This window comes from Mixophyes fleayi, chromosome 6, assembly GCF_038048845.1.
Source record: "Mixophyes fleayi isolate aMixFle1 chromosome 6, aMixFle1.hap1, whole genome shotgun sequence".
NCBI lineage: Eukaryota > Metazoa > Chordata > Amphibia > Anura > Limnodynastidae > Mixophyes > Mixophyes fleayi.
The window spans coordinates 180982242-181009512 of NC_134407.1; the positions used below are offsets into that span (position 1 = coordinate 180982242).

Sequence of the window (27271 nt, forward strand, 5' to 3'; positions counted from 1 at the left end):
AAAGGTGGGAGTGTCTATCAAGCCAGGGCTGTGGGAGGAGTGTCACATATAAAAGTGTCACAAGATTAGAGCACTGGAGGTTACCTGCTGGCATTAGCACTGCTCAAGGGAGAGGTGTGGAGCCTAATATGGCTTTAGTATTCACCACAAGGGGATTTGGAATTCACTGCGTCCCTCAAACTGAGCCACCAGCAAGGCAACAGAGTGTAGAGGGTAGTCAGACAGGCCAGTTTGGTAACATTCAGACAGCTAAGATGCAGCAGGGAAATCCAGAATAATGGTCGTAGGCAAGCTGGATCAATATGGTTCGGTCAGCAGAGTACACAAGGAGATCTAAGAGAGTCACAGGCAGCAGGGTCAAACACAGGAAGACAATCAGAACAAGAGATATTCAGATGTTTGTCAGGAACATGCCGGGGTCATACACAGGGAATCAGTACATAGGCAGTAGGAAATAATGCTGGAGCTGGGGGGACCCAATACTCTGGCACCAGTATGGTAGGCATAACATAACAGAAGGCATAACGTTTGTTCGTTAAGGAACGTAACTGGTGATTCATTGCATATGATACAAACAATTACTCTGCGCAGGCCCAGAATCGGATATATTCACATGACATACCCACTAATTTCCACTACGACTGTGGTCTAATGTTGCTGCTCCCATAGTTGCTGCGTATCCTGCAATTGCGGTAATTATTACTAGTTGGTGCAGGCAGCCATAACTGGAATCTGATAGGTTGCTGTAGGCAACATCTCCACTTTTCAAACCCACCAGAAACTTGCAGCTTGATACATTTACCACTATATATTTTATCCCTATCTCAATTGTCAGCTCTGATGCCTAGTTTAATGGGTCCCCTATGTATCCTCCCCTTTCTGCTCTGTGCTTTCTTGATGGGCTATAAACAACTCATTGACACATTTTCTGTCCTGTATTATTCTTTTTTGTCTGAAATACATTGTTCTACTTTATTTTATTTAATTCTGCTCTACTTACCTCATTCTGCCTGGTGCTATTCTACATTATGCATATCACTTCATGTTTCTAGCTTCTTCTATATTACTCTCTGTTACAGTTTTACCCACATTACCATCCCCTCCCCTGTGATGTCCTGTTTCATAGGTCATTTATTCAGTTTACTATATGCCACTCTGTGATTCTTTTCTCTGCCAGGCCTAGTTCTATTTCACGGCTCATTATGTTCTGCAATACTGTATGCCACTGTACATCATTGCTCATGATGTTCTACACTACTGTATGCTACACAAGTCTAATATAGATGCCTCATTCTTTTTATTCCACCTTACACTGTGATGCCCTGTGATTTGTGTACCCTCTCTATTCTGCTACTTGAGCTATCTTCCCTTCTACAAACATTCCTTCTCTACAGCCTTCTACCTGATGACCAGCCCCTCAACACGCCCCAACCTTCAGCTCCTACACCTCTCAACCCACATACCACTCCGCACCCATTTCTCTACTCCATACTCTTGTTCTATTTCTCCCACTCACCCCACCTCCCATTCCTCTAATCTCCCCCCCCCCCTATTTCCTATGTTTTGCTTCCTGCATGCCTAAACAATCCTTTCATCTGGCTCATACTATCACACACTTACCTGCAGCCCCTTGCGCTGGTCCTCTTCGGCGTTGAAACGCTGCGGCTTGTCTCGGGCAGCTGCCATATTTATGGCTAGTGCCCTCTAATGGCGAGACTATTTAAAGTACCTGTTGCATTCATTTGGATGTGGCCTTTCCTGGCTCCTGTTATTTCTTACCTTGACCTCTGTGTACCCCTGTCTGTAGATCGTTACACTTCCTATGATCCAGCCACCAAGCTTCCTAGCTTACCTGGACCTCTGTGTACTCCAGCCTACAGATTGCTATCTCCTCTTGCATCTTCTCCGTTCCTGCACTCTCGCTTGGAACCTACTTGGAGTAGCGCGACCAGCGGGGCAGAAGAGGCAAATCCCATATACCCTCTTGGAGGTCACTGCTGAACACCTTTTACACAGTTAGACTCTGCGCCTCTCTGTAGGTGGCGCTAAGCTAAGCGGACCCTGAGGGTTTTACGGAATCCATCGGACTATAACACATACACACTCTCATTCTAAGTGAACTCAATATTCTTGTTGACAACACTACCTACACTGCTGCTACTAAACTTCTCTCCCTCACCTCCACCTTGACTGGTATAGCCCTTTTCAGTCCCTCTCACTCCCTGTGCTGCACTCTCTTCCTGCCTCTAGGTTTTAAACACAGGTCCCTAATTTTCCCTGCCTTTTCCACTGTTTCCAACCAGGCAAGACTTTGTGTTATGTGTATAAAATAGCACCATGCAAGTCATGTTATGGTCAGATATCATGAGAGTGACTACAATAACTGTTCCTGTCACACCAAAGCGGTTATGCTGCCAAAGCTCTACTGGATCTATTCAGTATTGTGCAGCAGTAACACTGATTATGTTCTATGCTCAGGGAGCCCAGACGAAGACTTCCTCTTTAAACAAACTGTTTTTACTGGTTACTGGCAGCCTAATTCTGCTGGCGAATGCAGAAAGTGAAATCCGTATGTGCATAGGATTGGACCTAGTGTGGGTTCAAGCAAAGTCTTTTCAGCTTCATTGTAACCCAATAGGAACAGGTAGGCTAACACCACCCTGACATGGCGTTAGTTTGCAGAGGAAAAAAATGCTTGATAAATCACTAACATCACCGTCAAGATAGAACTGCAGTAACAAACAAAATGTAGGTTAACCATAAATTCAACTTAACTTATAAACTTAATAAATGAAGTCCTGCAATAGCCATTATCTGGTTTTCTACAGATTTTTGGGCTATTTCAGTTTAGTAGACCTCTACACGTCTACCATTCACTTTCATGATACACTGACTGATCCTATCAGCACTTTAGAATGCTGTCCTCTGCTGGTGAGAAAATATTGGCATTCTAACATTCTTGTCTAACCCTTAGCACTGATCTTCTGACTGAATTAATTAGGGCTCAAATAATATAAAATACTTGTTTTATTTCAAATAATTAACTGAGCTCAGGTTAATCAGGAAGTCACTGCTAAGCTCAAGAGCAGACAAAAGTCTGCAAGGAAATTAATCACATACTATCTGTGCCAAGATGCAGAATGGGAAAAAAGTAGCACTCATCTGGTGGAAGTATATTCACATGGTTCCATCCCATTAATTCTTTAGTATTCTATAATAAGTCAAGTGAAGAATCCAACTAGCTTCAATAGCACTTCTTTCTTCAGGGTCTTTACACAAATAATTGCAACAATGCACATACAGGGCCAAACCTCCCATATTGTGAGGTGAGGGTCTTGTCTCAAGCAGCACCTTGCCTCCTAGCCCTTAGACTGCTTCTTCAAACTCCGCAACGCTACTGCCACTGGCTGCGCTATACAGATGATAGCAGGAAGAAGAGGGGTGACACACCTCGCATACTCTACTTTCTGCAGTCACTGTACCGGTGGTGTGGTGACAGGCAGTGCTAAGAGAGTAATGAGCGCATGGGCAGCATTGCAAGTGAGCATCAACTTTCTTATCATCCAAGTAGATACAATCTGTAATAAAGTACATATAACTAGTATCCCTATATACACTACAAACTTCTAAATAAATGTTAAGGTTGATCTGTGGAGTTACTGGAAAACATTATGTAACCATACCTAAGTGTGATGCTTTGTAGTTCTCCCTTTCTCCATATCGTAAACATAACATAAAATTATCATTTTATTCCAATATGCTAATGAAAGAACGTTCTGTTTTAAAAAGAACAACAATTTTCTAGATAACAAAGTTATCATAAATGTGCCCATTAACCCAGTGAAGAAGACATACAATAAATTACCCTGGTTAAATAGATGTTTAAAATAAGCATGGTTTTAAGCCTTACATTTTGATGTACTGTGGTATGAAATTCAGGTAAATAAGTATTCTAGTGGTTAACGTCTGCAACTGTAAGCAGAGTAGCAGTACCAAGAATCTTGCAATAACAGCATTAAACTCCCTCATTTTGGGGTGTGGGTGAAAACTGGATTTGCTGGAAAGATTGTAAGCTTAGGAGCAGGGTTCTCATACCTGTCTGTATGTATTACCCAGTATTGCCTTATTATTGTTTGTTCCCAATTGTAAAGCGCTACGGAATTTGCTGGCGCTATATAAATAAATGTTGATGATGATGATGATTTGGCTCCATGCAACGCCCTCTGCTGCTTGGTGTATTAAGTGAAGCTTGCTGTGTTTTCTCTGTCTCTATAGTGCATTCTGTTCTGCTACACAAATATGTTCTCTGTAATATGTGGAATAACTATTCCACATATTATAATATTGCACATATATTGGATTGTGTGTGTGTGTGTGTATATATATATATATATATATATATACACACACACATACATATATTTATATATATTTCTGTATATCATCGCTATATAGAAATACCTACCTGCCTGAATGTATGACGGAATGAAGCACTGAGTGCATTACCCAACCCTGAGGACCTTACTCATCCATTCTGGGTGCCGTAATGGGTCTCTCAGTACCTTAGCCATCCATTCCAGCTGCCAGAAGAATGGGTCTGCGAGTACCTTACCCAGCCGGAATGGAGGTCAGAGTACAGTACGCATCCATTTTTAGCTGCCGGAATGGGGCTCTGAGTAGGTACTTATACATTTATTCTGGCAGCCGGAATGGATGGGTAAGGTGCACTAAACACCATTCCGACTGCCAGAATGGATGAATAATGTACTCAGAGCCCCATTGCGCCACCTGGAATAAATGTCAAAGATACTGAGAGCCCAATTCTGGCAGCCGGAATGGATGGCTAAGGTGTTCAGAGTCCCATTTCGGCAGCAGGAATGGATGGTTAAGGTCCTCGGATCTGCATTCCGGCAGCCGTAGTGGATGGTTAAGATCCTCAGAGGCCCATTCGGCAGCCGGAATGGCTGGGTAATGCAGTCAACACTCCATTCCGACATACAATCAGGCAGGTCGAATGAATACAAGAATATATAGCTATGATATACAGAATATATATATATATATATATACACACACAAACATACACACACACACACACACACACACACACAATACAATATATATGTAATAGAATATGTGACAGTTGTTTCACATATTACAGACAACATATCTGTGCAGCAGAACAGGATGCACTATACAGGCAGAGAAAACACAACAAACTTCACTCAAGACACCAAGCAGCAGAAAGTGCTATAGAAAGCTAACTGATTTTGTATTCAAATACACCACATATCTGTTATTTCACCAATAGATATAACATATAACTATTTTCTCAATTCCTGATGTTCATATTGCTATACTGAAACATATGCTACAGATAAAAAAAATTTGCAAATATGATTTAATCACATTTCTTAAACTCCAATGCATAATACATGGATTTTCAACATGGATTACAAAAGTAAGGGTTCGTATGCCAAAATGATCGCTGACACTTTCTTCACCGTTAGAGGTTTATAGGAGTTGTAGTCTGACGATTGTCTCACAATGATACACTGCATGAGCGGCAGGACTACATCTCCCAGAGAACAGTGCGAACACTAATAACGATCACATGTTTTATGTCTGGCCAATCAAAACCAACTTTCCTCTGTCTGCTTCCTAAGATTTGAGACAGGAAGATACAGGTAGGTTTGTACTTCTTTTATGAGGGAGTGTTGACAAATCGCTATACTTTGTAACCAGTCTTACTGCAATAATTGTAGGGTTTGCTGTGTAACAAGCGCTCTTTGTGTAAACAGCAGCCTTTCTGTTCTGACCACAGTATGTTATAGGCAGCATTTCAAGTCCGTACATTAGTTCTCCCATTGCCAATGCTGGACTAGAGCTTATTAATAATACTTCTGCATCACTAGGAGAGCATTTATTAATAATATGATTTTTATAATAATTGATATTTTGTTAGGATCGGTGTAATATACTGTGTACATTTATTTTAATGTAATAATACAACTTGGGGTGCTAGTTGACTGGTATTTTACCTGCAGGCTGGTATAATTATTTTATGTTGTATTTTTATCTTTTAAGAATGGTAGAGTCACCATGGGAGTTTAGGAAAAACTTTCTTGTTGGTTTGGGACTTCATTTTTAATTTAACCTCAAATTACAATATGCCCTAACAATTTCACTTACTAAGACATTATTTTGTAGAAGGGCCTTTGTGTCATTTTATTCCTTATCCCACTGGAGTGTTACTGTTGCTATAAGGTGTGTGGTGCTAGACTCACAGAGTATGTCTAGTGGCTACCAAGCTCTACATTTCCTTCCCTCTAGCAAAGCTACAGGAAATTCACACTAAGGCGTATATTTACTAAACTGTGGGTTTGAAAAAGTGGAAATGTTGCCTATAGCAACCAATCAGATTCTAGCTATCATTTATTTAGTACATTCTGCAAAATGACAGCTAAAATCTGATTGGTTGCTATAGGCAACATCTCCACTTTTTCAAACCCACATTTTAGTAAATCTAGCCCTAAAGCTGTTTTTTTTTTCCAATGGCTGCATAGGTTTTCTGAGACAGGTATTCAGGTGTATTCAGCTGGTTAGCACTTTTAGTATATCAACATGACAGGGCTGTGAGTCCGTAGATCAGTATAAATTCTCTACTTCCCATTGGTTTGTGAGGTCATAGGGCTTTGCGCAGTGGCACCTCTAAGAAACTGACCATGTTTTGAAGCTAATATATGTAATACGTATTTAAAAAATACAGTTAATCTATTCTAGCTTGTCTTAGCGATAGCATTCGTTGACTGTATAAATCTTTGTTGCGACACTGAGGGGTATATTAACTGAAAAAGTAGAGATATTGCTTGTAGTAATCAGTCAGATTCTAGCTGTCACTTTGTAGAATGTACTAAATAAATAACTAGAATTTGATTGGTTGCTATAGGCAACATCACCACTTTTTCAAGCCCGCAGTATAGTAGATATACCCCTGAATGTTATACGAGTTTCCTGTGCAACCTAGTTACATATATCAGTGCTGGGCAAACAGCTTGGCCAATCATAGAGGGTAATTGCATGGGGTTCCACACATCCTACAGGATGCTTGCTTAGCCAGTTAATCTCTGCTCTCCCAACTAATTAGTATAGAATTTAGTTTGCCAGTGAGCAGCTTTGGCCTCCCTCAGTCAAACACAGCAGACACAAATGCACAATACCACATGTTTTGTTCTGTTTGCTGCTTTTCAGCATTTATTCTTCACCAGTGTTTATGGGCAACTACAAATTGTTTCTGGTTGTACTGCTTGTATCGCAACCCCATCTTTAATCTCTAACCTAAAGCTGGTCCTGGCCATAACAAACAGCAATCTTTGCTGTGACAAAGCTGCTCCATTATTGGCCAAGTAGTAAGCAGAGTGCTAACCCAGCTATGCACAATGGCATGTATCAAAATGTGTGAAAATGGAGGATGGATCAGGCTTGAAAAGAAACATGATAAACTGTGACTATGGTCCATCCCCCATTTCTATACTCTTTTGTACTATAGTAATCATTGCTTCCAATATTGATATCAATTAGCAATACTTTCACCATGAGGGACATTCATAATTTCACAAATTAACTAATTTGCAATAATTGGTCTTTGTAGGAGATTTTATTTATTTGTGTACCCTGCAACGTGTTGTAAAGGGGCAGAAATACAACCCATAAGGAATAGAGTTTGCTGACCTGCTGTTCAACGTTTACCAAAGGTAAGTAGCACCTATAAGCCTTGCGTCAGTTTTAAAACCTGCAAGTGTAACATTATTTGTCCATAATTCCATTGCTGCTCGTTTATTGCACAATATAACTGCGTCTGTTTATAACATTTAGACATGGGCAGTATCCCTTTATTTTGTTGGTTGGTGTTCTCTCAAAACACAGGATCATCATCATGTATTTATTTATATAGCGCCACTAATTCCGCAGCGCTGTACAAAGAACTCATTCACATCCGTCCCTGCCCCATTGGATCTAAATCCCTTAACATACACACACACAGACCGAGAGAAACTAAGGGCAATTTAATAGCAGCCAATTAACCTACCAGTATGTTTTTGGAGTGTGGGAGGAAACCCACGCAAACACGGGGAGAACATACAAACTCCACACAGATAAGGCCATGGTCGGGAATCGAACTCATGACCCCAGCACTGTGAGGCAGAAGCGCTAACAACTGAGCTACCGTGCTGCCCGTAAGAAATGTAAGTACTTGGCACAATCATAAATTTCAGCTTTGGATTGAAGAATTATGTATACATTTATTTTTTTGCCAACGGAATCTCTGAGAACACGTAGAACACCCCAAGGGGTAATCGGGGCCAACGTTTCCACTAGGCAAACTAATGATGTCACCTAGGGCAGCATGATTTAGGGCGCCCTGAATGCTTAATGAGAGACAGTGTCACTCATTCAGTGTCTTGTAGCTGTTTATTTGTTTACACTTTGCCCTTCACTTGGTGCTGGTGCCGAAGATTTAAATTAAACATGCATTACTTCCTAATTTCCCCTCCCCTATCATTTCTTTCCACGAAGAGCTGTCGTCAGAGAAGGAGAATGATGTTTCACGCTGCTTCTCCTCAGTGTCTATGACAGCCTGCGAGCATGGGCTATGTAGTGATGTCACAGCACACTTCCACACTCCCAGCCTGGCCCAGAGAAGCAAAAGCCAGAAGCACTGTCACATACCTCCCGACATGTAGAATCCTGAAAGCGGGACAAAATAAGCCACACCCTGAACTGGCAAACCCCACCCATAAATGGGAATATTAGCATAAAACCTCGCCCACTTTCATGTTTTTGCATGCACAAAGAATACTGCCTGTGTGTGCATGTAGTAGTTTTACTCACACAATGCAATTTATAGTTGAATGACACCCTCCCAACATTTTACATTTCCCCCAACTACAGTGCAATGTTTTTGCTGAGGTACACAATTGCACATTACAGGTGGATTACTCTTAACTATAAGTCAGGCCCATATTGTTTAGTACAGCTATTGGATTTATGTTTTTAGTGGGTTATGAGTTGTAATTGACTGCCACAATCATTGCTCATAGCTCTGACCTGTAGCTGCAAACTGCTTTTGCACCATTAAACTGTATTTTAAAAAAGATCCATGACCAGAAATCGGCTACTGGGATTGACAAAATGTTCTACAATTTCAAAATAATGAAACAAAAACACAAATGCATTTCTTGGGCAATGTCGGCTTAATTACAAATATTATTTAAAGATTAAATTATGCTTTCCAGTCATCTTGTATTGCAAGCCAATTTCAGATTTCTTGGACCTTCTATATTTTGAAAATGTAGGGAAATATCTTTATTTTCGATGAAGAGAGAATCAATGTCTAGAGTAAATAAATGTTTTAATATATTTATTTATTTAGTAATTAATAATTTAGTAAAACATTAGGGTAACTTACAAATTAGAAACAAGGCGGGTCCACAGACAAATGTGCAGTTGTGACTGTTTTTATGGGTAAGAGCACGGCTTAGCGTAGAGGTTGGAAACAGCCTTGACCTGTGGCCATCAGCTTTATTCTCCGTATCTGACTTACTCTCTGCTTTGTTATAAAGCAGAAAGTAAGAATGTCCTGTTAGCACAATGCGTCATGTGCTCTCCCTTCTTCCTCTGCAGATTCCGGCTGTGAAGGTAAGTACTCTTTAGAAGATTAGCCAGTGAGTAGGAGAGGTGTGAGTTCCATGTGAGGGTTCTGAGGGCATGCAGTAGCATTTTATGGCAAATGGGGATCTGAGGGCATGTGGTGATATATTTTGGAGTAAGTGGGAGGCTGAAGTGATACGTGGTGGAATTTTGGAGCAGTTGAGGGGCATGTGGTGGGATATTGGAATGAGTAATGGGTTGCTGAGGGAATTTTAGGGCTGTTTTTTCATTCTTGCAATTAAGGGTGATTTGAAGGTAGGAGATTAGGCCCTTTAAGTATGTTGGGTTGTCCATCACTGGCATAGCAGGTCCTGATGCATACATATTATACATAACTGAGGCTCCTACAGCAGTATTTTAGATGAAAAGTTGTAATTTAAGGGGGTGGTTTAAAAGTAACAGTAGGTAACACTTTGAGGGGAATTCAATTCCCCCCGAATTAGCGAGGGAGCTGCGAGCAAAAAGCCAGCGTTGAAACTACCGTAATAACGGTAATTAAGTGCATTATTAACGTAATAACGGTAATAATGCACAGGCCGCATTTCTTTTAATTTAATTCAATTGCCCCCTTTAAAGTGATTTATAGATGTTTACTGACATACGGTTGCCTCAGTCTATAGCACGCTGTAGTGTACCTCTTCACTTCCTTTTCAAACAGAAACCAGCAAACAGTACAGAAGTCCGAGCAGTTTACATAGGTTAGACTAGAATTATCTGGCCTTCATTACAGGAAGAATAGATTAATCCTCACTCAAATATATCTGTAAAATAAATGTTTTGCTTCTCCATAATACACAAGGTGCCTTGCAGTGCAAGATATCAGAGGACCTGGTGATAGGTCTTCTAACGTCTTGATGCAGGATGTAACAAGAACATATCTTGCTTTGATTGCTATTCTTGTATTATTTGTCTTTACTTGCTTGAATTTCATTTTTAATAGTGGTCCTCACCAATATTCTCTTTTTTCAGTCACTAAAGATGGCTGAACAAGTTATCATAAATGTATCTTCACAGTCTTCAGAAACCAGCCATTCAGATGAAGAAAGCACTGTGCAAATGCAGGAAAGTGATGCATCTGTGAAGGTAACATACTGTATATTGGGTAGAATAGGAAGCAAAGCTGCAGAACTCACATACGTCTCCTGATGAGACCTGGTGCAAGTCAGGGGAAATATATTCATGCGGAAAACTCCTGTCATTACAAGAGGCCAGCACACAATAGCAGTAAACATACTTTAATGTCGAGGTTCAAAGATCCAACAAAGATCGAAACAGCTGCTATTGACTACACTGTTTTTTGTTAAAACTACTTATGGGCTTCATGTTTATGTAACTTACATCATTAAAGTATATTGGGTAGCGATATCGGGCCTGAGTCATTAAGGAACATAAGGCAAACGAAGGAGTAAATGTTCTGCGGGACAAACCATCTTACAATGCAAGGGGTGCAAATTAGTTTATTATTTTGCACATAAGCTAAATACTGGCTGTTTTTTTTAATGTAGCTCATCAACACTTAGCTTTATTTTTACACTGAAATTTAAAGTTGACCTAGGACATGCCCTATCCTAACTATAAATCTCACCCCAGATTTTAAATTTACCTCCCCCTCCAATGCAACATGGTTTTGCCCAGGTGCAAAGTTACTCTTTTTTTTTTTATGCTTTGCTCTCCTTAATGACTCGGGGTCATCATTTGTAGACATAATTTGTCAGTACAGCACTTTGACTATGAACATGAATAGAATTGTTTACCACTACTTTCTCCAGTGACCTCCAGGTAACCCAATTTTCTTTTACTTCACTATGGTAAGCTTTTAGAACAAATGCTTATACCAAGGAATTCTTATAAAGTGCCTCAAAATATTAATGTACAAAATAAATAATTTTTACTTCTAAAAGAAAATATTTTAAAATGTTTTTAGATATTTACTGTATTTAATAAATATAAATAAAAACAAAGCTCTTCACTTGCTGAGCTGAGAACAAATAAAATGTGTATACATACTGCTCTTTAAATGAAAACATGACACTAGGTCATAGTTATACAAAAATTATATTATTTTTGCCAGAATCCACACAGATCGCATATTATAAGAGAATTTAACCTCTTCTCAGCCTCCAGCTGTATTTAAATATCCTGTAAAAGAAACGGGGCTGGTTTCACGTCACTGGAGCCAGTTGTATCAGATCACTACATAGCTTGAGGGGCATGGATGACTTGGATCCACCTGGCTCCATGTACGGTAATAAAGAAGGGAAATGTATAAATCCAAAACATTGGTCAGGTGAAAAGGGTTAAGATCCCCTAGCCACACAGTTAAAGTAAATGTACATTTTTAAACTTTGTTTTATTAGATGGTCACATTTTTATAACAGTCTAAGCCACTGACGTGTTTCCATAGTACACTGCAATGTTAGCAGTAATGTATGCAACAGCTTCCTGTTATAATAGTTGTTTTTGCTTAAGGTAGCAAAATAACACTGTTTCCGCATTATTAATTGGTAACATATTGGACATACACTTTCAGAATATCTTAAATGAAATGCTACAGTATATTTATTATTATCGTAGATTTGTAAGGCGCCACAGTGCTCCTCAGTGCCGTATAGTAGGGAAGACAGGATATACATAACACAGGGACATACAAGGTAGACAAAATAAATGGGCACATGAAAACAAAGGGTATGTAGGACCCTGCTCATTAGAGAGCTTACATTCTAAGTGGAAGAGGGCACAGCTGAAGCAAGAGGAGCGAGTGTGGCTCAGAGTGGAGATTGGGACAGTTGTGAGAGTGCATTAGTGTGAATAGTGTTATCGGAGATAAGGTCACCTCTAACAGGGTTTTCAAAGAGCGTCTAAAGATTTGAAGGCTGTGGGAAAGTCTGATTGAGCGTGGTAGGGAATTCCATAAGTGTGGAGCAGCACGGGAGAAGTCTTGTAGGCGGGAGTGAGAGGTGGTGCAGAGTTGAGACAAGGCGCAGGTCAGAGGTAGATCTCAGATGGCGAGAAGAAGAGTATTTTGATATGAGATTTGAGATGTATGCAGAGGTCGTGTTGTTGAGGGCTTTGTAGATAAAGGTGAGCAATTTGAATTTGATTTTGTAGGACGCATGGAGCCAGTGTAGGGATTTGCAAAGTGGTGCAGCAGATGTGGAGCGGTGAGAGAGGTACACAGTACACAGAGGTTTACAGTACACAGTAAATTATCAATGCTACTAAAGTGCATGTAAATACTTTAATTTTGTAAGTGTTACCTATTCCTAGACCCAGCCTAAGCCAGCATACAAAGTTATTGTTAGCTGATAGTTCTTGTCTGCATTCTTCTTGGAAGTTTTAATTTCTACTTCTTTTCTGAAACAGTTATCGTCACCTGTTTTCAAGAATGAAGAAGAGGGCAGAGTATGCAACGCGAGCAATGTAGAAAAAGCTGTACATTTAGGTGAGGATTTGTGTTTATTAGTATAGTATGTTTTTTATTTCTTGAAAATATGTAGCATTTTCAGTATTTGTCTTTAAAGCATAACTCCATATTAAATGGGTTTATTGTTAATACTATTTATTGAATGCCTCTGGGACAATACATGTTTTATTCTTTTAATAAAATGTGTAGGTGGAATGGGAAGTAGTCTGCAAAAATGTGCTCAAACCCAAAGCTACCTAACTATCTCATAATAATGGATTGTTATATTTTCGGTCACACTTACATCCCAAGCGCTTGTATTCCATCTAGGACTCTGACCTCTACTTTCAGCCTCACAACCACTCCCTGCCGCTTTCTTTCTTAAATATAGTTTATTGAAGTTTCTTGCAGAAACAAAAATAAACAACAAACGTGAGGATGAAATCCAAGGGGAAGGGGAGAACAAAAAGGAAAAAGGGCAACGGGTGGAAGGGGAAAGGAAACTAAGGGCTAGATTTACTAAGCTGCGGGTTTGAAAAAGTGGGGATGTTGCCTATAGCAACCAATCAGATTCTAGCTTTCATTTATTAAGTACCTTCTACAAAATGATAGCTAGAACCTGATTGGTTGCTATTGGCAACATCCCCACTTTTGCAAACCCGCAGCTTAGTAAATCCAGCCCTAAGACTCAATCCACCCTCTGAGGCATGTCGGTATAAGGTTCACGCGCACACTCTGGGGCAATATGTTCATTTTAACAGCCATTATTCTCCCCAACAAGGAAATGTAGTGCTTATCCCAAACAATGAGATTTTGTTTAATGGAATTCAGCAAACCGGGGACGTTGGCATCATAGACCAGATTATAATGGCTGGCCAGGTAAACCCCCAGGTATTCAATTTTGTCAGGCTGCCACTTGAAACTGTTTTGTTGTTTTAGAAATTGTAAGAGATGAGTTAAGTTAAGCAGGAGAATTTCTGACTTGTCAGTGTTCATCTTAAAATTATACTGATCTCCATATGCTTGAAGTTCCAGATGAAGGGAAGATAGGTAAGCGAGAGAGTTTGCAAGTGGATATCATCCACGTACAGGGAAAGTTTGTATTCTCCAGGGCCAGCTTATATGCCTGAGATTTTGTGGTCAATGAGGACCCAAGACACCAGTGACTCCATCAAGAGGGACAAAGGGCAGCCTTTTTCAATAGGGAAAGGAACCAAGGCAGCAACATTAGTAAGGATGGTGGCAGAAGAATTATACTATAATGCAGCAACTCCGCATAAGAATCGACCTTGAAGGCCTAATTTTTTGGGAGTACTTCTCATAAAGGACCAGGCAACCCTATCAAATCCCTTTCAGCATCTAGAGACACCACCAGTGTGAAGGTATGTTATTTGTTTAGCTGTAGAAATCAAATCAGTTGTCCGCGGCTTAGCGACCTGAGATAAATCCCACCATGATGGACCAGTGTGGGGGATCAGAGAAGCCAATCAATTTGCCAGCAGCTTTGCAATCCGTTTCATGTCAACATTCAGAAATTAATATAGGTCAATAGCTATCACAAAGGCTTGGATCCTGGTGATCCTTGTGAATAACAATGATATCTGCTCTTGTGGTGTCCTCAATGCTGCTTTCACTTACACAAGATCTCCAAAATACTCTCTTATACACTAAAGGCTTGAGGCTGAGTTGGACTTATACCTGTTTGCATAGTGTAAATTATAAAATTTTGCAGGTGGGGTAGGGACATTCATATGTAGTCTAATTATTGTTCACGCAAATGCAACAGACCAGCACAAATTCGCAATATGCCTGTCAGGAACTGTGTTTTGCACCTGCTTGATGGCAGGTGCTTATACATGCTGATGATGATGGTCTCCATCACTAGCTAGCTGATTATGATTGGCTGTTTGTGAATTCATCTCTGAAGGTAGAAGGTGCATTATAGGATTTCAAATTATTTTTTTTTTTGTTTAACTACATTCATTTGTACATGAGAAGCTATAATATATCCACTGTATTATATCAAGCCTAATAGCGAATGTGTTTTTCGCTATCAAAACAAATAGTTAACAAACTTTTCTTGTGCTTATAATCTGGTTGTGTGTAAACGTATGTTGGTGTATGTATCCTTCAAGTAAATCTGGCGCATATGCTACAAGTGCCGAACTGGATTCATCTTGAGATGCCTCTGGCTAAGCATATGGGCGTAAGTACGCAAATTGTTTTCATACGTCAAACTCTGCATCAGGCCCTATGTCTCCAACGTCTTGGTTCATGCACTCATTGGGGCTAATGCAAAGTGGGATATACAATGGGCGTAATTTACGTTGCAAAAAAACCCTCTCTGTGTCTATATGTAGATCCATCCGAGTCAGCATGTAAGTGTAAATAAATGTATATGAGTAAGGCATGATATGCTAGTTATCATCATCATCATCTTTAACTTGTTTTAAAGTGTAGTGAAAGTGTAGCCTGCACCATGCGCTCACACCTTGAGCTGGCGACACTATAACAGGTAAACCCACAGCATGGGATCCCCCTGTCATAATGTCAACCAGCACTAGCATGTTCAGCAGGGCCGAGTAACCCATTAGGAGACCCAGGCCCTGAACTATGGGCCCGCCCGCCGCCAAGCCCTGTGCTTTTCTCGCCTGGTAGGTCAACATGTAGAGACTTTGAAGTCGGTCACTGCCCCTCCACATTCACATACATGCATCACTGTTGATTATAGGGTAGCCAATCCTCCAGTAAACCACAATGTAATGAAGGAACTTAGCGCCTAATAATATTTTTAAAATATTTTTAATTGCTTCAACATTACAGACATTTCCTTATCATGCATATTCTGCAAGTGTGCTAAAGAGTTGCAAATAAAATGACATATAAAACCTCAATCTTTGAGTGTGCTTGTGTCTGGACGGGGTCAATTACATTATTGCTGGAACATTTAAAGTTTAATTTATAAATTCTGTACATATATGCAAAATAAAACAAATTCAACTTTTAAATCATAAGAGACATGTGGGCCCAGGTACCACCAGCAGATGAGCTCATGTAAGATTGGTTGTCCTATTTACCAGCAAGTATTCTCACTAGCGTACAATCGATTGTCAAGTGTTGGGATCCTCTCCCACCGCCAACCCGCCCGAATACTACATTGTAGGCTGAAAATGTTAAGGTCTATAATCAGCAAAAGATGCGGACCCACAATGCTTCTGTTTTTTGCAAGTAATCTTCTCAGCTTATTTTAATTTAATTATCAGAATGAGGGGACTTTGTGACTGTCTTTTATTACATGTATCACTTTTGTGCGCTTAAATTTTTTTTCTAGGCCATTGGCGAAGTACTCATGCAAAAGCACTTTCCATCAAAAGTTCCATTGAAAGCATAATACAAGACTCAATCTCCATCACTCAGAGGTGGTGGATAAGTAAAATCCTTTTGTGGGGAGAGAAAAGCTGTGCTCCTTCCCACAAAGCAGGGAACTCCCCTAAACGAGCCTTCTTTACAGCTTTATCCCAGTTAAATAACCTCACCCTGCAAAATAAAATCTAAATTTTGCAAAAGTAGCCACCTAATCTGTACTCGGCAAGGCAATACACCAAGCTCCTCACATTAGACAGTGCAAACGTTTGCATCTCGACATATGCCACCATTTTGGCCTGCAAATCTGTGAGTGGGGGCATTTGTAAATGTGCAGCGTTACAAAACTGCATCTACACTGGACTACTGTATTGTTGCTCCTTTCACATGCACAAGGAGTATGTTTATAAAGCATTTCCATATGTTTGTTTATATAAGGTTGACTCTACCCAGTCCATTCTGACTAGGAATCATCATAATTTTATTGTTGTGCTGGCAACAGAAATAGAGATGCAAGGAAGGTAAAATCTGTTGGCTGATAGGAATATTATTAGGTTAGGTTTTGAAAGATTAAGTTTAAGGTGGCGAGAGGATATTCATGATGAAATGACAGAAAGGAATTCAGTAGCACCGGCCAAGACAGATCCTTTCCACTACTTGCCAACCTTACACACTGTTTACCACCTTCTAGTGACACCACCTTCCAGCCTCTTACACTATTCACATTTTCATTCTTTCACAATTTATTCACATACCTCATTAATATTCACTTACCTCACTGTACCAGGTATCGTCGCATACTACCTAATGTCCCAAAAATGACTCCAGGTGAAGCAACAAAATTCTTACTGCTATAAACCTTCATAAAGGTCTTTAAATTAGATCCATCACAGGAGTAAACGCAGGATTTGTAGAGGGGGGTTTCCACACCACACCACACCACCAGTGGGCGTGACCAGCATGCATGGGGGCATGGCTATAATATTAGACAGTGCTTGGCTGCTCTCCAATTCTTCCTATCCCTATAATATATAAAATGCTGCATGCACTGCAGAGCCGTGTGAAGCAGGGGCAGGGTCCATCCACCTCAATTTTACAGTTCCCCAGGCTTGGAGGGGGGGCTTCATCATCATCATTTATTTATATAGCGCCACTAATTCCGCAGCGCCATACAGAGAACTCGCTCACATCAGTCCCTGCCCCATTGGGGCTTACAGTCTAAATTCCCTAACACACACACAGACAGACAGACAGAGACAGACACACAGACAAGGGTCAATTTGTAAGCAGCCAAATAACCTACCAGTATGTTTTTGGAGTGTGGGAGGAAACCGGAGCACCCGGAGGAAACCCACGCAAACACGTGGAGAACATACAAACTCCTCACAGATAAGGCCATGGTTGGGAATTGAACTCATGACCCCAGTGCTGTAAGGCAGATGTGCTAACCACTACGCCACCGTGCTGCCCCAGGCACTAGGAAACCCCCCTCGGTTTGCCTATGCCTCGCTGGTTTTTGAAGATTGATCACAGCTCTTTAGAAGCTTAAGAATATGCTCGATGTGGAGATAAATAAAACCTGTTTCTGTGTGTGTGGCACTGTCATCAGAAGGTGAGAAACAGAGGGCCTGAGTCATTAAGGAGAGCACAGCAAAAAAAAAAAAAAAGGAGTAAGTTTGTTCCAGGACAAACCATGTTACAATGCAAGGAGTGCAGATTAGTTTATTATTTTGCACATAAGTTAAATACTGGCTGTTATTTCATGTAGCAAATATTTTATTGCTTTATTTTTACACTTAAACTTTAAAGTTGATCTAGAACATGTGTTATCCCAACTATAAATCTGTCCCCACATTATAAATTTACCTCCCCCTCTAAGGCAACATGGTATTGCCCAGGTGCAAAGTTACTCCTTTTTTACTCCTCTCGTTAATAACTCAGGCCAAGAATGTCCGATTCCAATTTTAACAGGTTGTAGCCAATCATCGATAATAAATAATGGGACAAACCATCTGTGCAGCAGGGGTGTAATGCATACAAAAAGACTTTATACTTATTCTATTTATATTTTGCATTTCTTTTGCAAACTTATTAAATACATTTAATTTATCTGTGGAGCTGACTTAAAGATGTTATACAATTTGTATTAATAGATAAAGGAATTGATTTAATAAAGTAACTATGTTAATTTGTAATAATGATTATAACGCCAGTAACAATCCGTAAATGGCGATCTTTCAGCTGATGATGTCAAAGCAGTTATATATAGCATCCACAATATAGGCTGTACACCAGATGAATAAATCACTGGTTCGTTACTACAGACATGCCGTTTATGGAAAAAGAAGTTTAAAAGAAAAGGAAAAAAGAATCCCTATATGTTTAGTGCAGCCCGCAATAGAGAAGCCACATAAATTCAGGATTTAAATATTCATTGAAGTGGAACGGGGTCTCCTGTTACAAATACCACATTGATCTAGCTGCAGCTTTGTTGAATAGAGAATAAGTAGTTGGTCTCCAGTATACGTTAGCATAAAATACTAAAGTAGTATGAACTTAAACCGTTTATCTTCATCATGATAACTGTACATAGTTATTTTTATTCTTACTCATATCCTGTTTGCAAACAGCAGGGGCTCACACTATTTCTTTAACTCTTTACTAATGCTAAAAAAAATGTATTAACATTATATTTCCTTTTCCCAGCTAAGGGGCATAGTAATTAGCGTCAGTGAATTATGAAAACAGTCTATAATAGTGTTGTCACAATGGAAATGGATATTATTCATATTAGAAAAGTATAAAAGAATAAGTACTCCCCAAAAGTAAGTCACAAAGCGATCTCTACACTCTCTTTACTGAATACATTCCGGCTCAGCCGCCCCTAATGACACCGTCCGGTGCACTGTGTGGGGAGAGTGGCGCACAGGCACCCCAAATCCTACCACTTAATGCATCACCCTTCCAATCTCGGCGCCCTTTAAATCCTGGTGCAGTTGCCTAATGGTAGTGCCAGACCTGAACCTTATCCATTCCAACCACACCCCCATTCTTTCTTCGCATACACAACTAATGTCATACCATGGTTATACCCAGTGCACTTTCACTTTTCATATTTAAATCTTTTAACATATTTTGTATTTTTCCACGACTGTCACTTCCATACAACTTGCTCCTCACTAATTGTTCAGGACAACCTACCATATTGGGACCAGAGAAGCAAACCCTCCATCACATAACTCCAATGTCCCATGGCAGCAACAAGCTAATTACTATCTTTTTACCAGTTATACTAGGTGGAGGACCATCATGTTTGTAGTACACGCCACAATTCACAAAGCTAAGCACATGGGTGAACCCCTCAGTCACCATTTGTTTTAGTCTGATGGATAATATTTGTTGTTTACCATGCATATAAATCCCTTCAGGGTTTAACTAGTGTTTCATTGTTTGGTCTTTGGTATACCGATAAGGACTGAAACTGATATCATTTTAGAAAATCTATTTTCACAAGGTTGAGTGTCCATGATAAAAAATGTATCCCAGTCTGCTGCTTTTCTTGCAATTAAAGGTTCTAATTTGGTTGGGTACAAAATTAAATGATCTCTAGGGAGAATCACCCCTCAGAAATTTAAGAGATTAGGATGTTCATTGGAGGGGAAATGCATGGAGGCCAAAAAGCATTAATCTTTTTTATGTCTGTAAAGTCTGGTACACACTACAAATTTTTCTCCCAATAATCGTCCCAATCACACGATAAATGTCCGTTAGATCTGATATCGCATTCATGTGTACACTCCCACAAAGGTGATGTGGAAGCATGGGGGACATGATTGATATATTTTAAAATTTCTAAGGTTTTAATAAGGTACAAGTGGGAAACATTCTTCAAAGGAAGAAAAGTATTAGCATATGAGGACATGCACTGACACTGGAGGGAAGTAGGGTCACAGTAACTTTGAGGAAAAACTACTTCACAGAGAGGGTAGTGGATAAGTGGAATAGCCTCCCAGCAGAGGTGGTTAATGTCTATCCCAAGCAAGTTAAGCATGCTTGAGATAGACATAAGGATATCCTTGCAAAGAATAAATGATCAAATAGGATTTGAGGTTACCATAGGTTAAAAATTGGGCAGACCAGATGGACCAAATCGTTCTTATCTGCTGTCAAATTCTATGTTTCTATCATGCCAAAACATATTGTTTGATTTTATAATCTGACAAAGTCTCTATCAGCGATGGAATTACGCCGAGCAAATGTGGAAGTGTGTATGCACTCAAGACCAGCAATGTAGGCAGATCTCCATAGGGTTTACAGAGTCACAATCTTTTCAGCAGGTGGTTATGACAGATGAGGAGCACAGATCTGATGGTAAATCGTGTAGGTGTGTACACAAGAATTGGCATGCTCATCGGGACTTTCAATCGTTGGTAAAAGCGTTCCAGATATCTCATCTGGAATAATTTTCTGTAATGTGTTCCCAGCTTTAAGTTATAATAAACCCTGCCAGCACACCTATTGGGAACTGAAAGAGTTAACCTAATGATGTAGCAATGCATTAAAATATCCTCCAGACTATTACTTTTCTCTCTGAGAAACAAGGTCACTTAGAAGACAGGAGAACTATTTTTGGTTTATAGATAGGGAGTATACGGCGAAAGCATATTTCTTCTCTTTAGTGTGCATGATTTAATAATGGGAAACTGAAAAACATTTGCCTTTTCATAGAAGGAGAAGGATTTTATAATTAATTGCTAAACAATGTAATTTAAAGAAAACTTAATCACTTTGTTTCCTGGTTTAATAGAGCAAATGGTCAGTAAGATTGGATTAGTGTGGGAGATTTGCCTGGTTTTGGCAACAAGATCATTCTGGTTTCTGTGAAGCATGTGATCAAAGTATGTGGCTGTAATATTAAATTGAAAAGGGAACATAGGGTGGGCCAATACTAAAGTAAAAAAAAATTGACCTATAAAGAGATGAATCACTTCAGGATCCTCCCTTCCAATCCTATTGCAGATTAAAAAATAGTTATAACACATTCCATTATAAATCACTTAGACTACACATTAAAAACAACAATCCTCCTTTGAAATATACTAACATCTAATTATGGGAAAGGATCCAAATGAAAATGACTGCTGAAACCACGGTTTAAATTGGTGGAGAATCTTTGAGAAGCTGCGGGCAGTGTTTATGATTATTCTATACAAAAGAACACAGCGTTTGAGCCCTATACTAGCTTTTTACAACAGTGTGGAATTTATTGCTTCATGTGAACAGAATCTAGCACAGTTTAATTATCTGACCAATCTGGATGATTATAAGTATTCATATATCTGCAGTGATTATCTATAATTCCGGTGTGTGCACTTCCGGTAATTCATTTAAAGGAATTTGGAGCTTTCACATAATTTGATTCTAGTAGAGATTTCAAAGGATTGTTGTTTTTATATTGTTTTAAATATGCAGTTTATGTAATTTATAATTGGATGTGGTATATTAATAAACTATTTATTAATCTGCAATGTGGTTGGCTGTTTTTGCAAGTTTTAGTTTTGAGAAAATTAGCTTTCTTTTTTTGTGAAGGTTTTTTTTTTTAATACTAAAGTGGACCTGTCACCAACACACTGTCTGATGCTGAGTTAGGAGCAAAGAAAAGGAGCAAATTTGCACCTTGGCAAAACATTGTTGCATTGTAGGGGTAGGTAAATTTTAAATGTAGGGACAGATTTATCTTTGGGATGCGGCATGTCATAGATCAACTTGAATTTCAGTGTAAAAATAATGCTATCAAGTATTTGTGTGCTACATCCAGTATTTTCCTAGCGTGCAAAAAAAAAAAAAAGCAATCAATTTGTACCCCTGGCGTTATAACATGGTTTGTCCAGGTCCAATTTTGCTTCTTTTTTTGCATTGTTCCTAACTGAGCATCAGGCCCTTAGTGCATTGCTTCTGTCAACTCCAGAGTCCATGCTGCTTCAGCCTTTTTATTCCCCCTAGTGGAGACCATTTCATATCTGGATTGAGATCAGCAATTAAGTAATGATTGATAACTATTCCAAAGTGGTTGAATCTGGTAACTGTTTTGTTTTTTTAAATCAAATAGCCAAATGAGGCCCGGAGGTGATAACATTTACCATTGCTGCACATTATCCAAGAACAAAATGATGTTTAAGAAATTCAGAGTCCCTTTTAAACTATTTTGTTTCTAACCATTAAAGTTTCTTGACCTAATTTTGTGTTTTTTGTTTGGTAGAAGTGCCTGACAAAGAGCACACAGAAAACTCCACAACTCATATGTCTTTACTTCCAGAGCAGGAATCTGGAGTAAGACAACCAACTGAGAAAATAATAGAAAGAAAATCCCTTGAAGAATCTGTGTCAGGCATGCCAGTGAATGCTTTCCAGAAAGTCTGCAGCAAAGACTTTGGCAGTGCATCTACAGCTGGCAGAGAAGACAGAGTCTTAAATACATTTCTCAGTAATGACTTAGATACGTTTCAGTGTGACATTGAAGAAGAAAACACTCAATTTGAAAGCATTCCTCATCCACCAACTTTTGACATGCATGAGAGAGGTATAGGTGACAAGCCGTACGGGTGTAAATATTGCACACGTAGGTTCTCCCACAGATCAAGCCTCTACCGGCATCAGAAAAGCCACACAGGGGATAAGCTTTATAAATGTCCTGAGTGCAATAAAGCATTTACCAACTCCTCAAATCTCAGTGTCCATTCAAGAATCCATACCGGGGAGAAGCCATACGAGTGCAACGGGTGCGGGAAGAAGTTTACGCGCAAATTTGCCCTTGACCAGCACCTGAAAATCCACAGACAAGAAAAGTTATACATATGTTCCCACTGTGGGAAGAGCTATTCAGACTATTTCTTTCTTATTAAACATCAGCAAATGGAGAGGGCTTCTGCCCTCCGTATTCCTGACAGTATTATGAAATAAATCATAAGTATTATCCCTTTTGTATTCTGTGGTCTTAGTTGTGTTTTTACTTAATTAATAATCACCTATTGTACTTCCTTGATCACGAACGAACAACAGATTTTGTACATTAACGACATAAATTTCAGTTCTACAAACTAGTGTACAGTGAATAGTTGAGGGGTTCAGACCCAAGCATTCCACAGTAGAATGTAGTATTGTCCCAACAACGTTGTGTTACATTGTCAACTTCCATATGCTTGACATAATAAAGCACATTATTAGACATCTCACTGGTAATTTGGCATTATAATTGGTACATAAAATCTTGCTGGTTATATTACTGCATACAGCAGGGTATATTACTAATGGAAGTATATGGTGATATTGTGCTGTATATAGTGTGCATTCGGTGTTTATCCTGGATATGCAACTGGAAATGGGTAAGTCTATCCTCCTGTGTTGTACCAGCATACTAAATATTCACTGTTTCAAAGTAGTGTACTGTTCTATCCAGTTTGTATTAAATTTATGCTTTTTTGCCATACACTGCAAGTATTATACTTTTCTTTTTGCTATAGTATGCTGGGCATTGTTAGTTTAGTATGCCAAGCAGTGCTTTGTAAAGTCTGAATGCAGAGCCTCCTGTACATACACTTGGGGTTCTGCATTTATTGAGCTCATGCTTGTCTAGTATCTGAATATGCATGTCAGATACTTGTCCTGTGCTAACGTTACAAAACATATTGCCCAACAATCCCTTGCCAGTTGAAGGAGGAGGAGTTTGTAGTCTAAGTTATGGTAATCCTGTCTGGGACCACCTCTTATTTGCTGTAAGAGATAGAAAACTCCAGAATTCATGAAGTCATGTGATCAGTTGATGACTTACTGATATATTACTGTGCCAATATTCCCTAAAAGGACTGGGATCTCCCCTACATACATGTGTAGTGCAAAATGTAATGTGGTATCCCCTGTACCCACATCCCTAAAGGAGCTTCAAATCAGGGCTTCTTCTGCACTGACCCAGTCAAACAATTACTATGCCAGATCCTAGATTTTCACGGTAAATGGTTCAGCCAGTTGAAGTAAACTACCCTTCCTCATGTTAACGTAACTTATGTTAACATAACTTTATATCTGACTCAGTGGAGCCTGACACATTGGGGTGCCTGGGGGAAACAGAGGATTGAGGCAGAGCTCCTTCCCCTTGCCAAACCCTCCTGGGACTACCTCCCTTCTACACTAAAAGGAAACTTGGGCGGTATATGAATCTGATCACAGGCGACAGGTTCAAGACAGTACTGGCTGGGTATTTTGTCACCCACGGGAAGAGAGAAGGAAAAAGCAATCAACAAAGTATATTCCCCACCACTCCCGATATAAACTTGAGACATTTCCACTGATGTTAGCTCACCGAAAGAAGGGTGAACCACTGTCCCACCAACAACAAAGAAGGCGTAATCTGGATAACATCGAGTAAATACTGGCTATTGCACAGGTGACCCTGGGGTTGTTTTCTCTCATGCGTGTTCCCTCTGTATGTCACTCTGTGCACAGTATGGTTACTTTGTCTTATACTGTTATAAAGTGATATAGTTTGTTGGTGGTATTATCTTAATTGCTTTTATTGTATTTTATGCTCTCAAGACAGAACAGAGAAGAATTAGGTTGAGAATAGGCCTAGCGATGCCTTGCATCATTGCAGAGTTGTCACTGAGGGCACCAGCCAGTAAAAGACCATCCGGATATTGTAACACTTCCACTATGTAACTTTATACAGGACAATATAGCACCCTACAAATAAAAAATAAAAATTGATGCAGTAACTGGGTCCAGTGTCTGTCGGCTGCACGTGTGCCCATCTTTAAATGGGCTCAGGGAGGGCTAATACCCAGCACCGGAGGGGTTCATTTACCGGCGCTAGGTGCTGCATGTGCAAAGTATGAATCAAAAGGTATTATTAGATATGTATTTTATAAAAATAAATGTATTTTAACTATGCACTGTGGTGCGGGGGAGTAATACCTGGCACTGCAGCACTGAAGGGGTTAAACCCCGGTGCCAGGGAGTGTAAACTTGCAATTTTAACAGTTTTTATTTAATAATTGTAAATATTTAATGTATGGACGCTGCAGCGCCGATAAGTAGCTGGTGTGAAGCGCCAAAAATGGTAGCGCGGGGAGTATAAATATGTAATGTATATTTTAAACTACAATGTATATGTAATAAAACATGTTACCTTTATTCCTTGTGGTGCACTGGGGAGCTGGGCTTCACTGGCAGTTTTAATACCCTAGTTCCCGTTCGTGGGGACTGGAGTGCTCGTAGTGGTTCGGATCCTTAGTGCTCTAGTGGGAAGCTAGCCCAGGTCCAGCGGTGGCCCAGCTTGTAATGCCTGCTGAAGTGTCTTGCAAAGTAGTCTCCTGAATTCAAATAAATCCAGGAGATGCAATGCCTCCTGGGGGACCCAGTAGGCTGAGTCCCATACAGTAGCTCAGAGAGCTCCATCAGTGGCAGGCTGGGGACTGCTGCACTGGGATCTAGCTGCTTTCTCTCTTGAGCCAAATTCGGCAAGGGGGGAGGGGGGAGCCAGACCCGGGGGCAGGGTCCCTGGAAGTATTTTTAGGCAGGAGATTTAAAGATAAATCCCCTGCCTTAGACTCACTGGCAGCAGGGGTGGAGAGGAGGCTGAACCACCTCTTCCTGGCAGCTTATGGACAGGGGGGAAGTTACCTCTGCCACTAGCAACAGTGTTAAAGGTGTGAAACCCCTCCAGGCTGAGTCATGTGCAGACTGTATGAATCAGCCTGAATTGGATAAAGGGGTAGTAGGCTGGATTACGTCCTCCCAGGTTATGTCTCTAAAATTGTATAAAAAGAGCCAAGTTGACCATGTAAACTTGCATACCATCTGAACTTCGGGATAATCACGAGTACCTTCAACTAGTCTGAATGGTCCTTATATGGACCCTTTCTGAGCAAATAAACATCAATGCTTCAAGATCCTGCTTTGATGTCTACTTCCCTGCTGTAATTCCTGTGACCTTCACCTTAGACCACTCTAATCTGTTATCTGGCTGTTCTGAGGTTTGGGACCCAGCATCTACTAACAGTGCTCTGCCCGCTACCCTGACACTCTGACCATTGTAAGATGCCAGGGGGAACCATCAACAGCAACCCTGATCTGAATTAAGAGGTCAGGCGCATTAGCCCAGGTACCCAGCAAGGAGGTCACTAGCATCAAAAGTTACCCAGAATCAAACAGTTCCAAGTGCTAGTGAAGGAATCTGGTGGTGACAACAGAGCATCCCCTATAGCATTTAGAGAGGACGCATTTGGTATAAAGAAAGGGGACGGTGGCAAAGCAGGCCCAGCCGGTCCCTAGCAAAAGGACAGGGTGGCATAGGAGGTCCATCCTGTCAAAGATGCACTGTTTATTTCATAAATTTCCTCAAAGTTTTAGCCTATAGCGTCTTCACTGTTGTCTTTTTGCCTGACTCTCAATTGTTACAATTCTGTTCCACAAACTAGGTCCTTGTAATTACAGCCATAGAGCCAGACATATGTTGAAAACATTAGACTGTTTATTGCAGTGAAAACACAGTTCAGGTGATGCAATGTAAACACAGACCAGGTCAGTGAATAAACAGACTTCCAGGTATAATGCAAATATCAGGTTTACCTCCAAGAGACACGATACAGGTGAGTGCTAAATGCTACAGAGAAGCAGGAACTGGCTAAGCAAGGATTTCCACAGGAACAGAGAAAAGTAAGGCAGTAGTCCAAGGGTAACAAACATTAACAGGCACAGAAAGATTAATGACCAGCAAAGGAAACTGGGAGAGGCATATAT

General features: G+C 40.0%; 1 protein-coding gene across 8 annotated transcripts; it reads left to right on the forward strand.

Moving 5' to 3' along the window:
* The first annotated feature begins 5616 nt into the window (after positions 1-5616).
* On the forward strand, positions 5617-23450 carry LOC142094874 (uncharacterized). 8 transcript variants are annotated; one of them, XM_075177451.1, is made up of 5 exons: positions 5617-5687; positions 7652-7754; positions 10681-10794; positions 13075-13153; positions 22737-23450. In XM_075177451.1, the coding sequence occupies exons 3-5, from the start codon at positions 10690-10692 to the stop codon at positions 23435-23437; spliced, it is 885 nt and encodes a 294-aa protein (XP_075033552.1). In that variant the 5' UTR covers positions 5617-5687; positions 7652-7754; positions 10681-10689; the 3' UTR covers positions 23438-23450. The 8 variants fall into 8 exon arrangements, 7 of the variants coding, with proteins under 7 accessions (XP_075033552.1, XP_075033553.1, XP_075033555.1 ...); XM_075177452.1 differs by lacking the exon at positions 5617-5687 and adding an exon at positions 5698-5823; XR_012677718.1 differs by lacking the exon at positions 5617-5687 and having other exon boundaries at positions 6483-7754; positions 22799-23450.
* The last annotated feature ends 3821 nt before the right edge of the window (positions 23451-27271 follow it).

What these genes read in the sequence shown, in the direction of transcription:
- LOC142094874 (XM_075177451.1), top strand. Translation starts at nt 10,690, where the DNA reads ATGGCTGAACAAGTTATCATAAATGTATCTTCACAGTCTTCAGAAACC. An exon ending in AAAGTGATGCATCTGTGAAG is followed by an intron (nt 10,795 to 13,074) that starts GTAACATACTGT and finishes TTTCTGAAACAG; the next exon opens with TTATCGTCACCTGTTTTCAA. An exon ending in AGAAAAAGCTGTACATTTAG is followed by an intron (nt 13,154 to 22,736) that starts GTGAGGATTTGT and finishes TTTGTTTGGTAG; the next exon opens with AAGTGCCTGACAAAGAGCAC.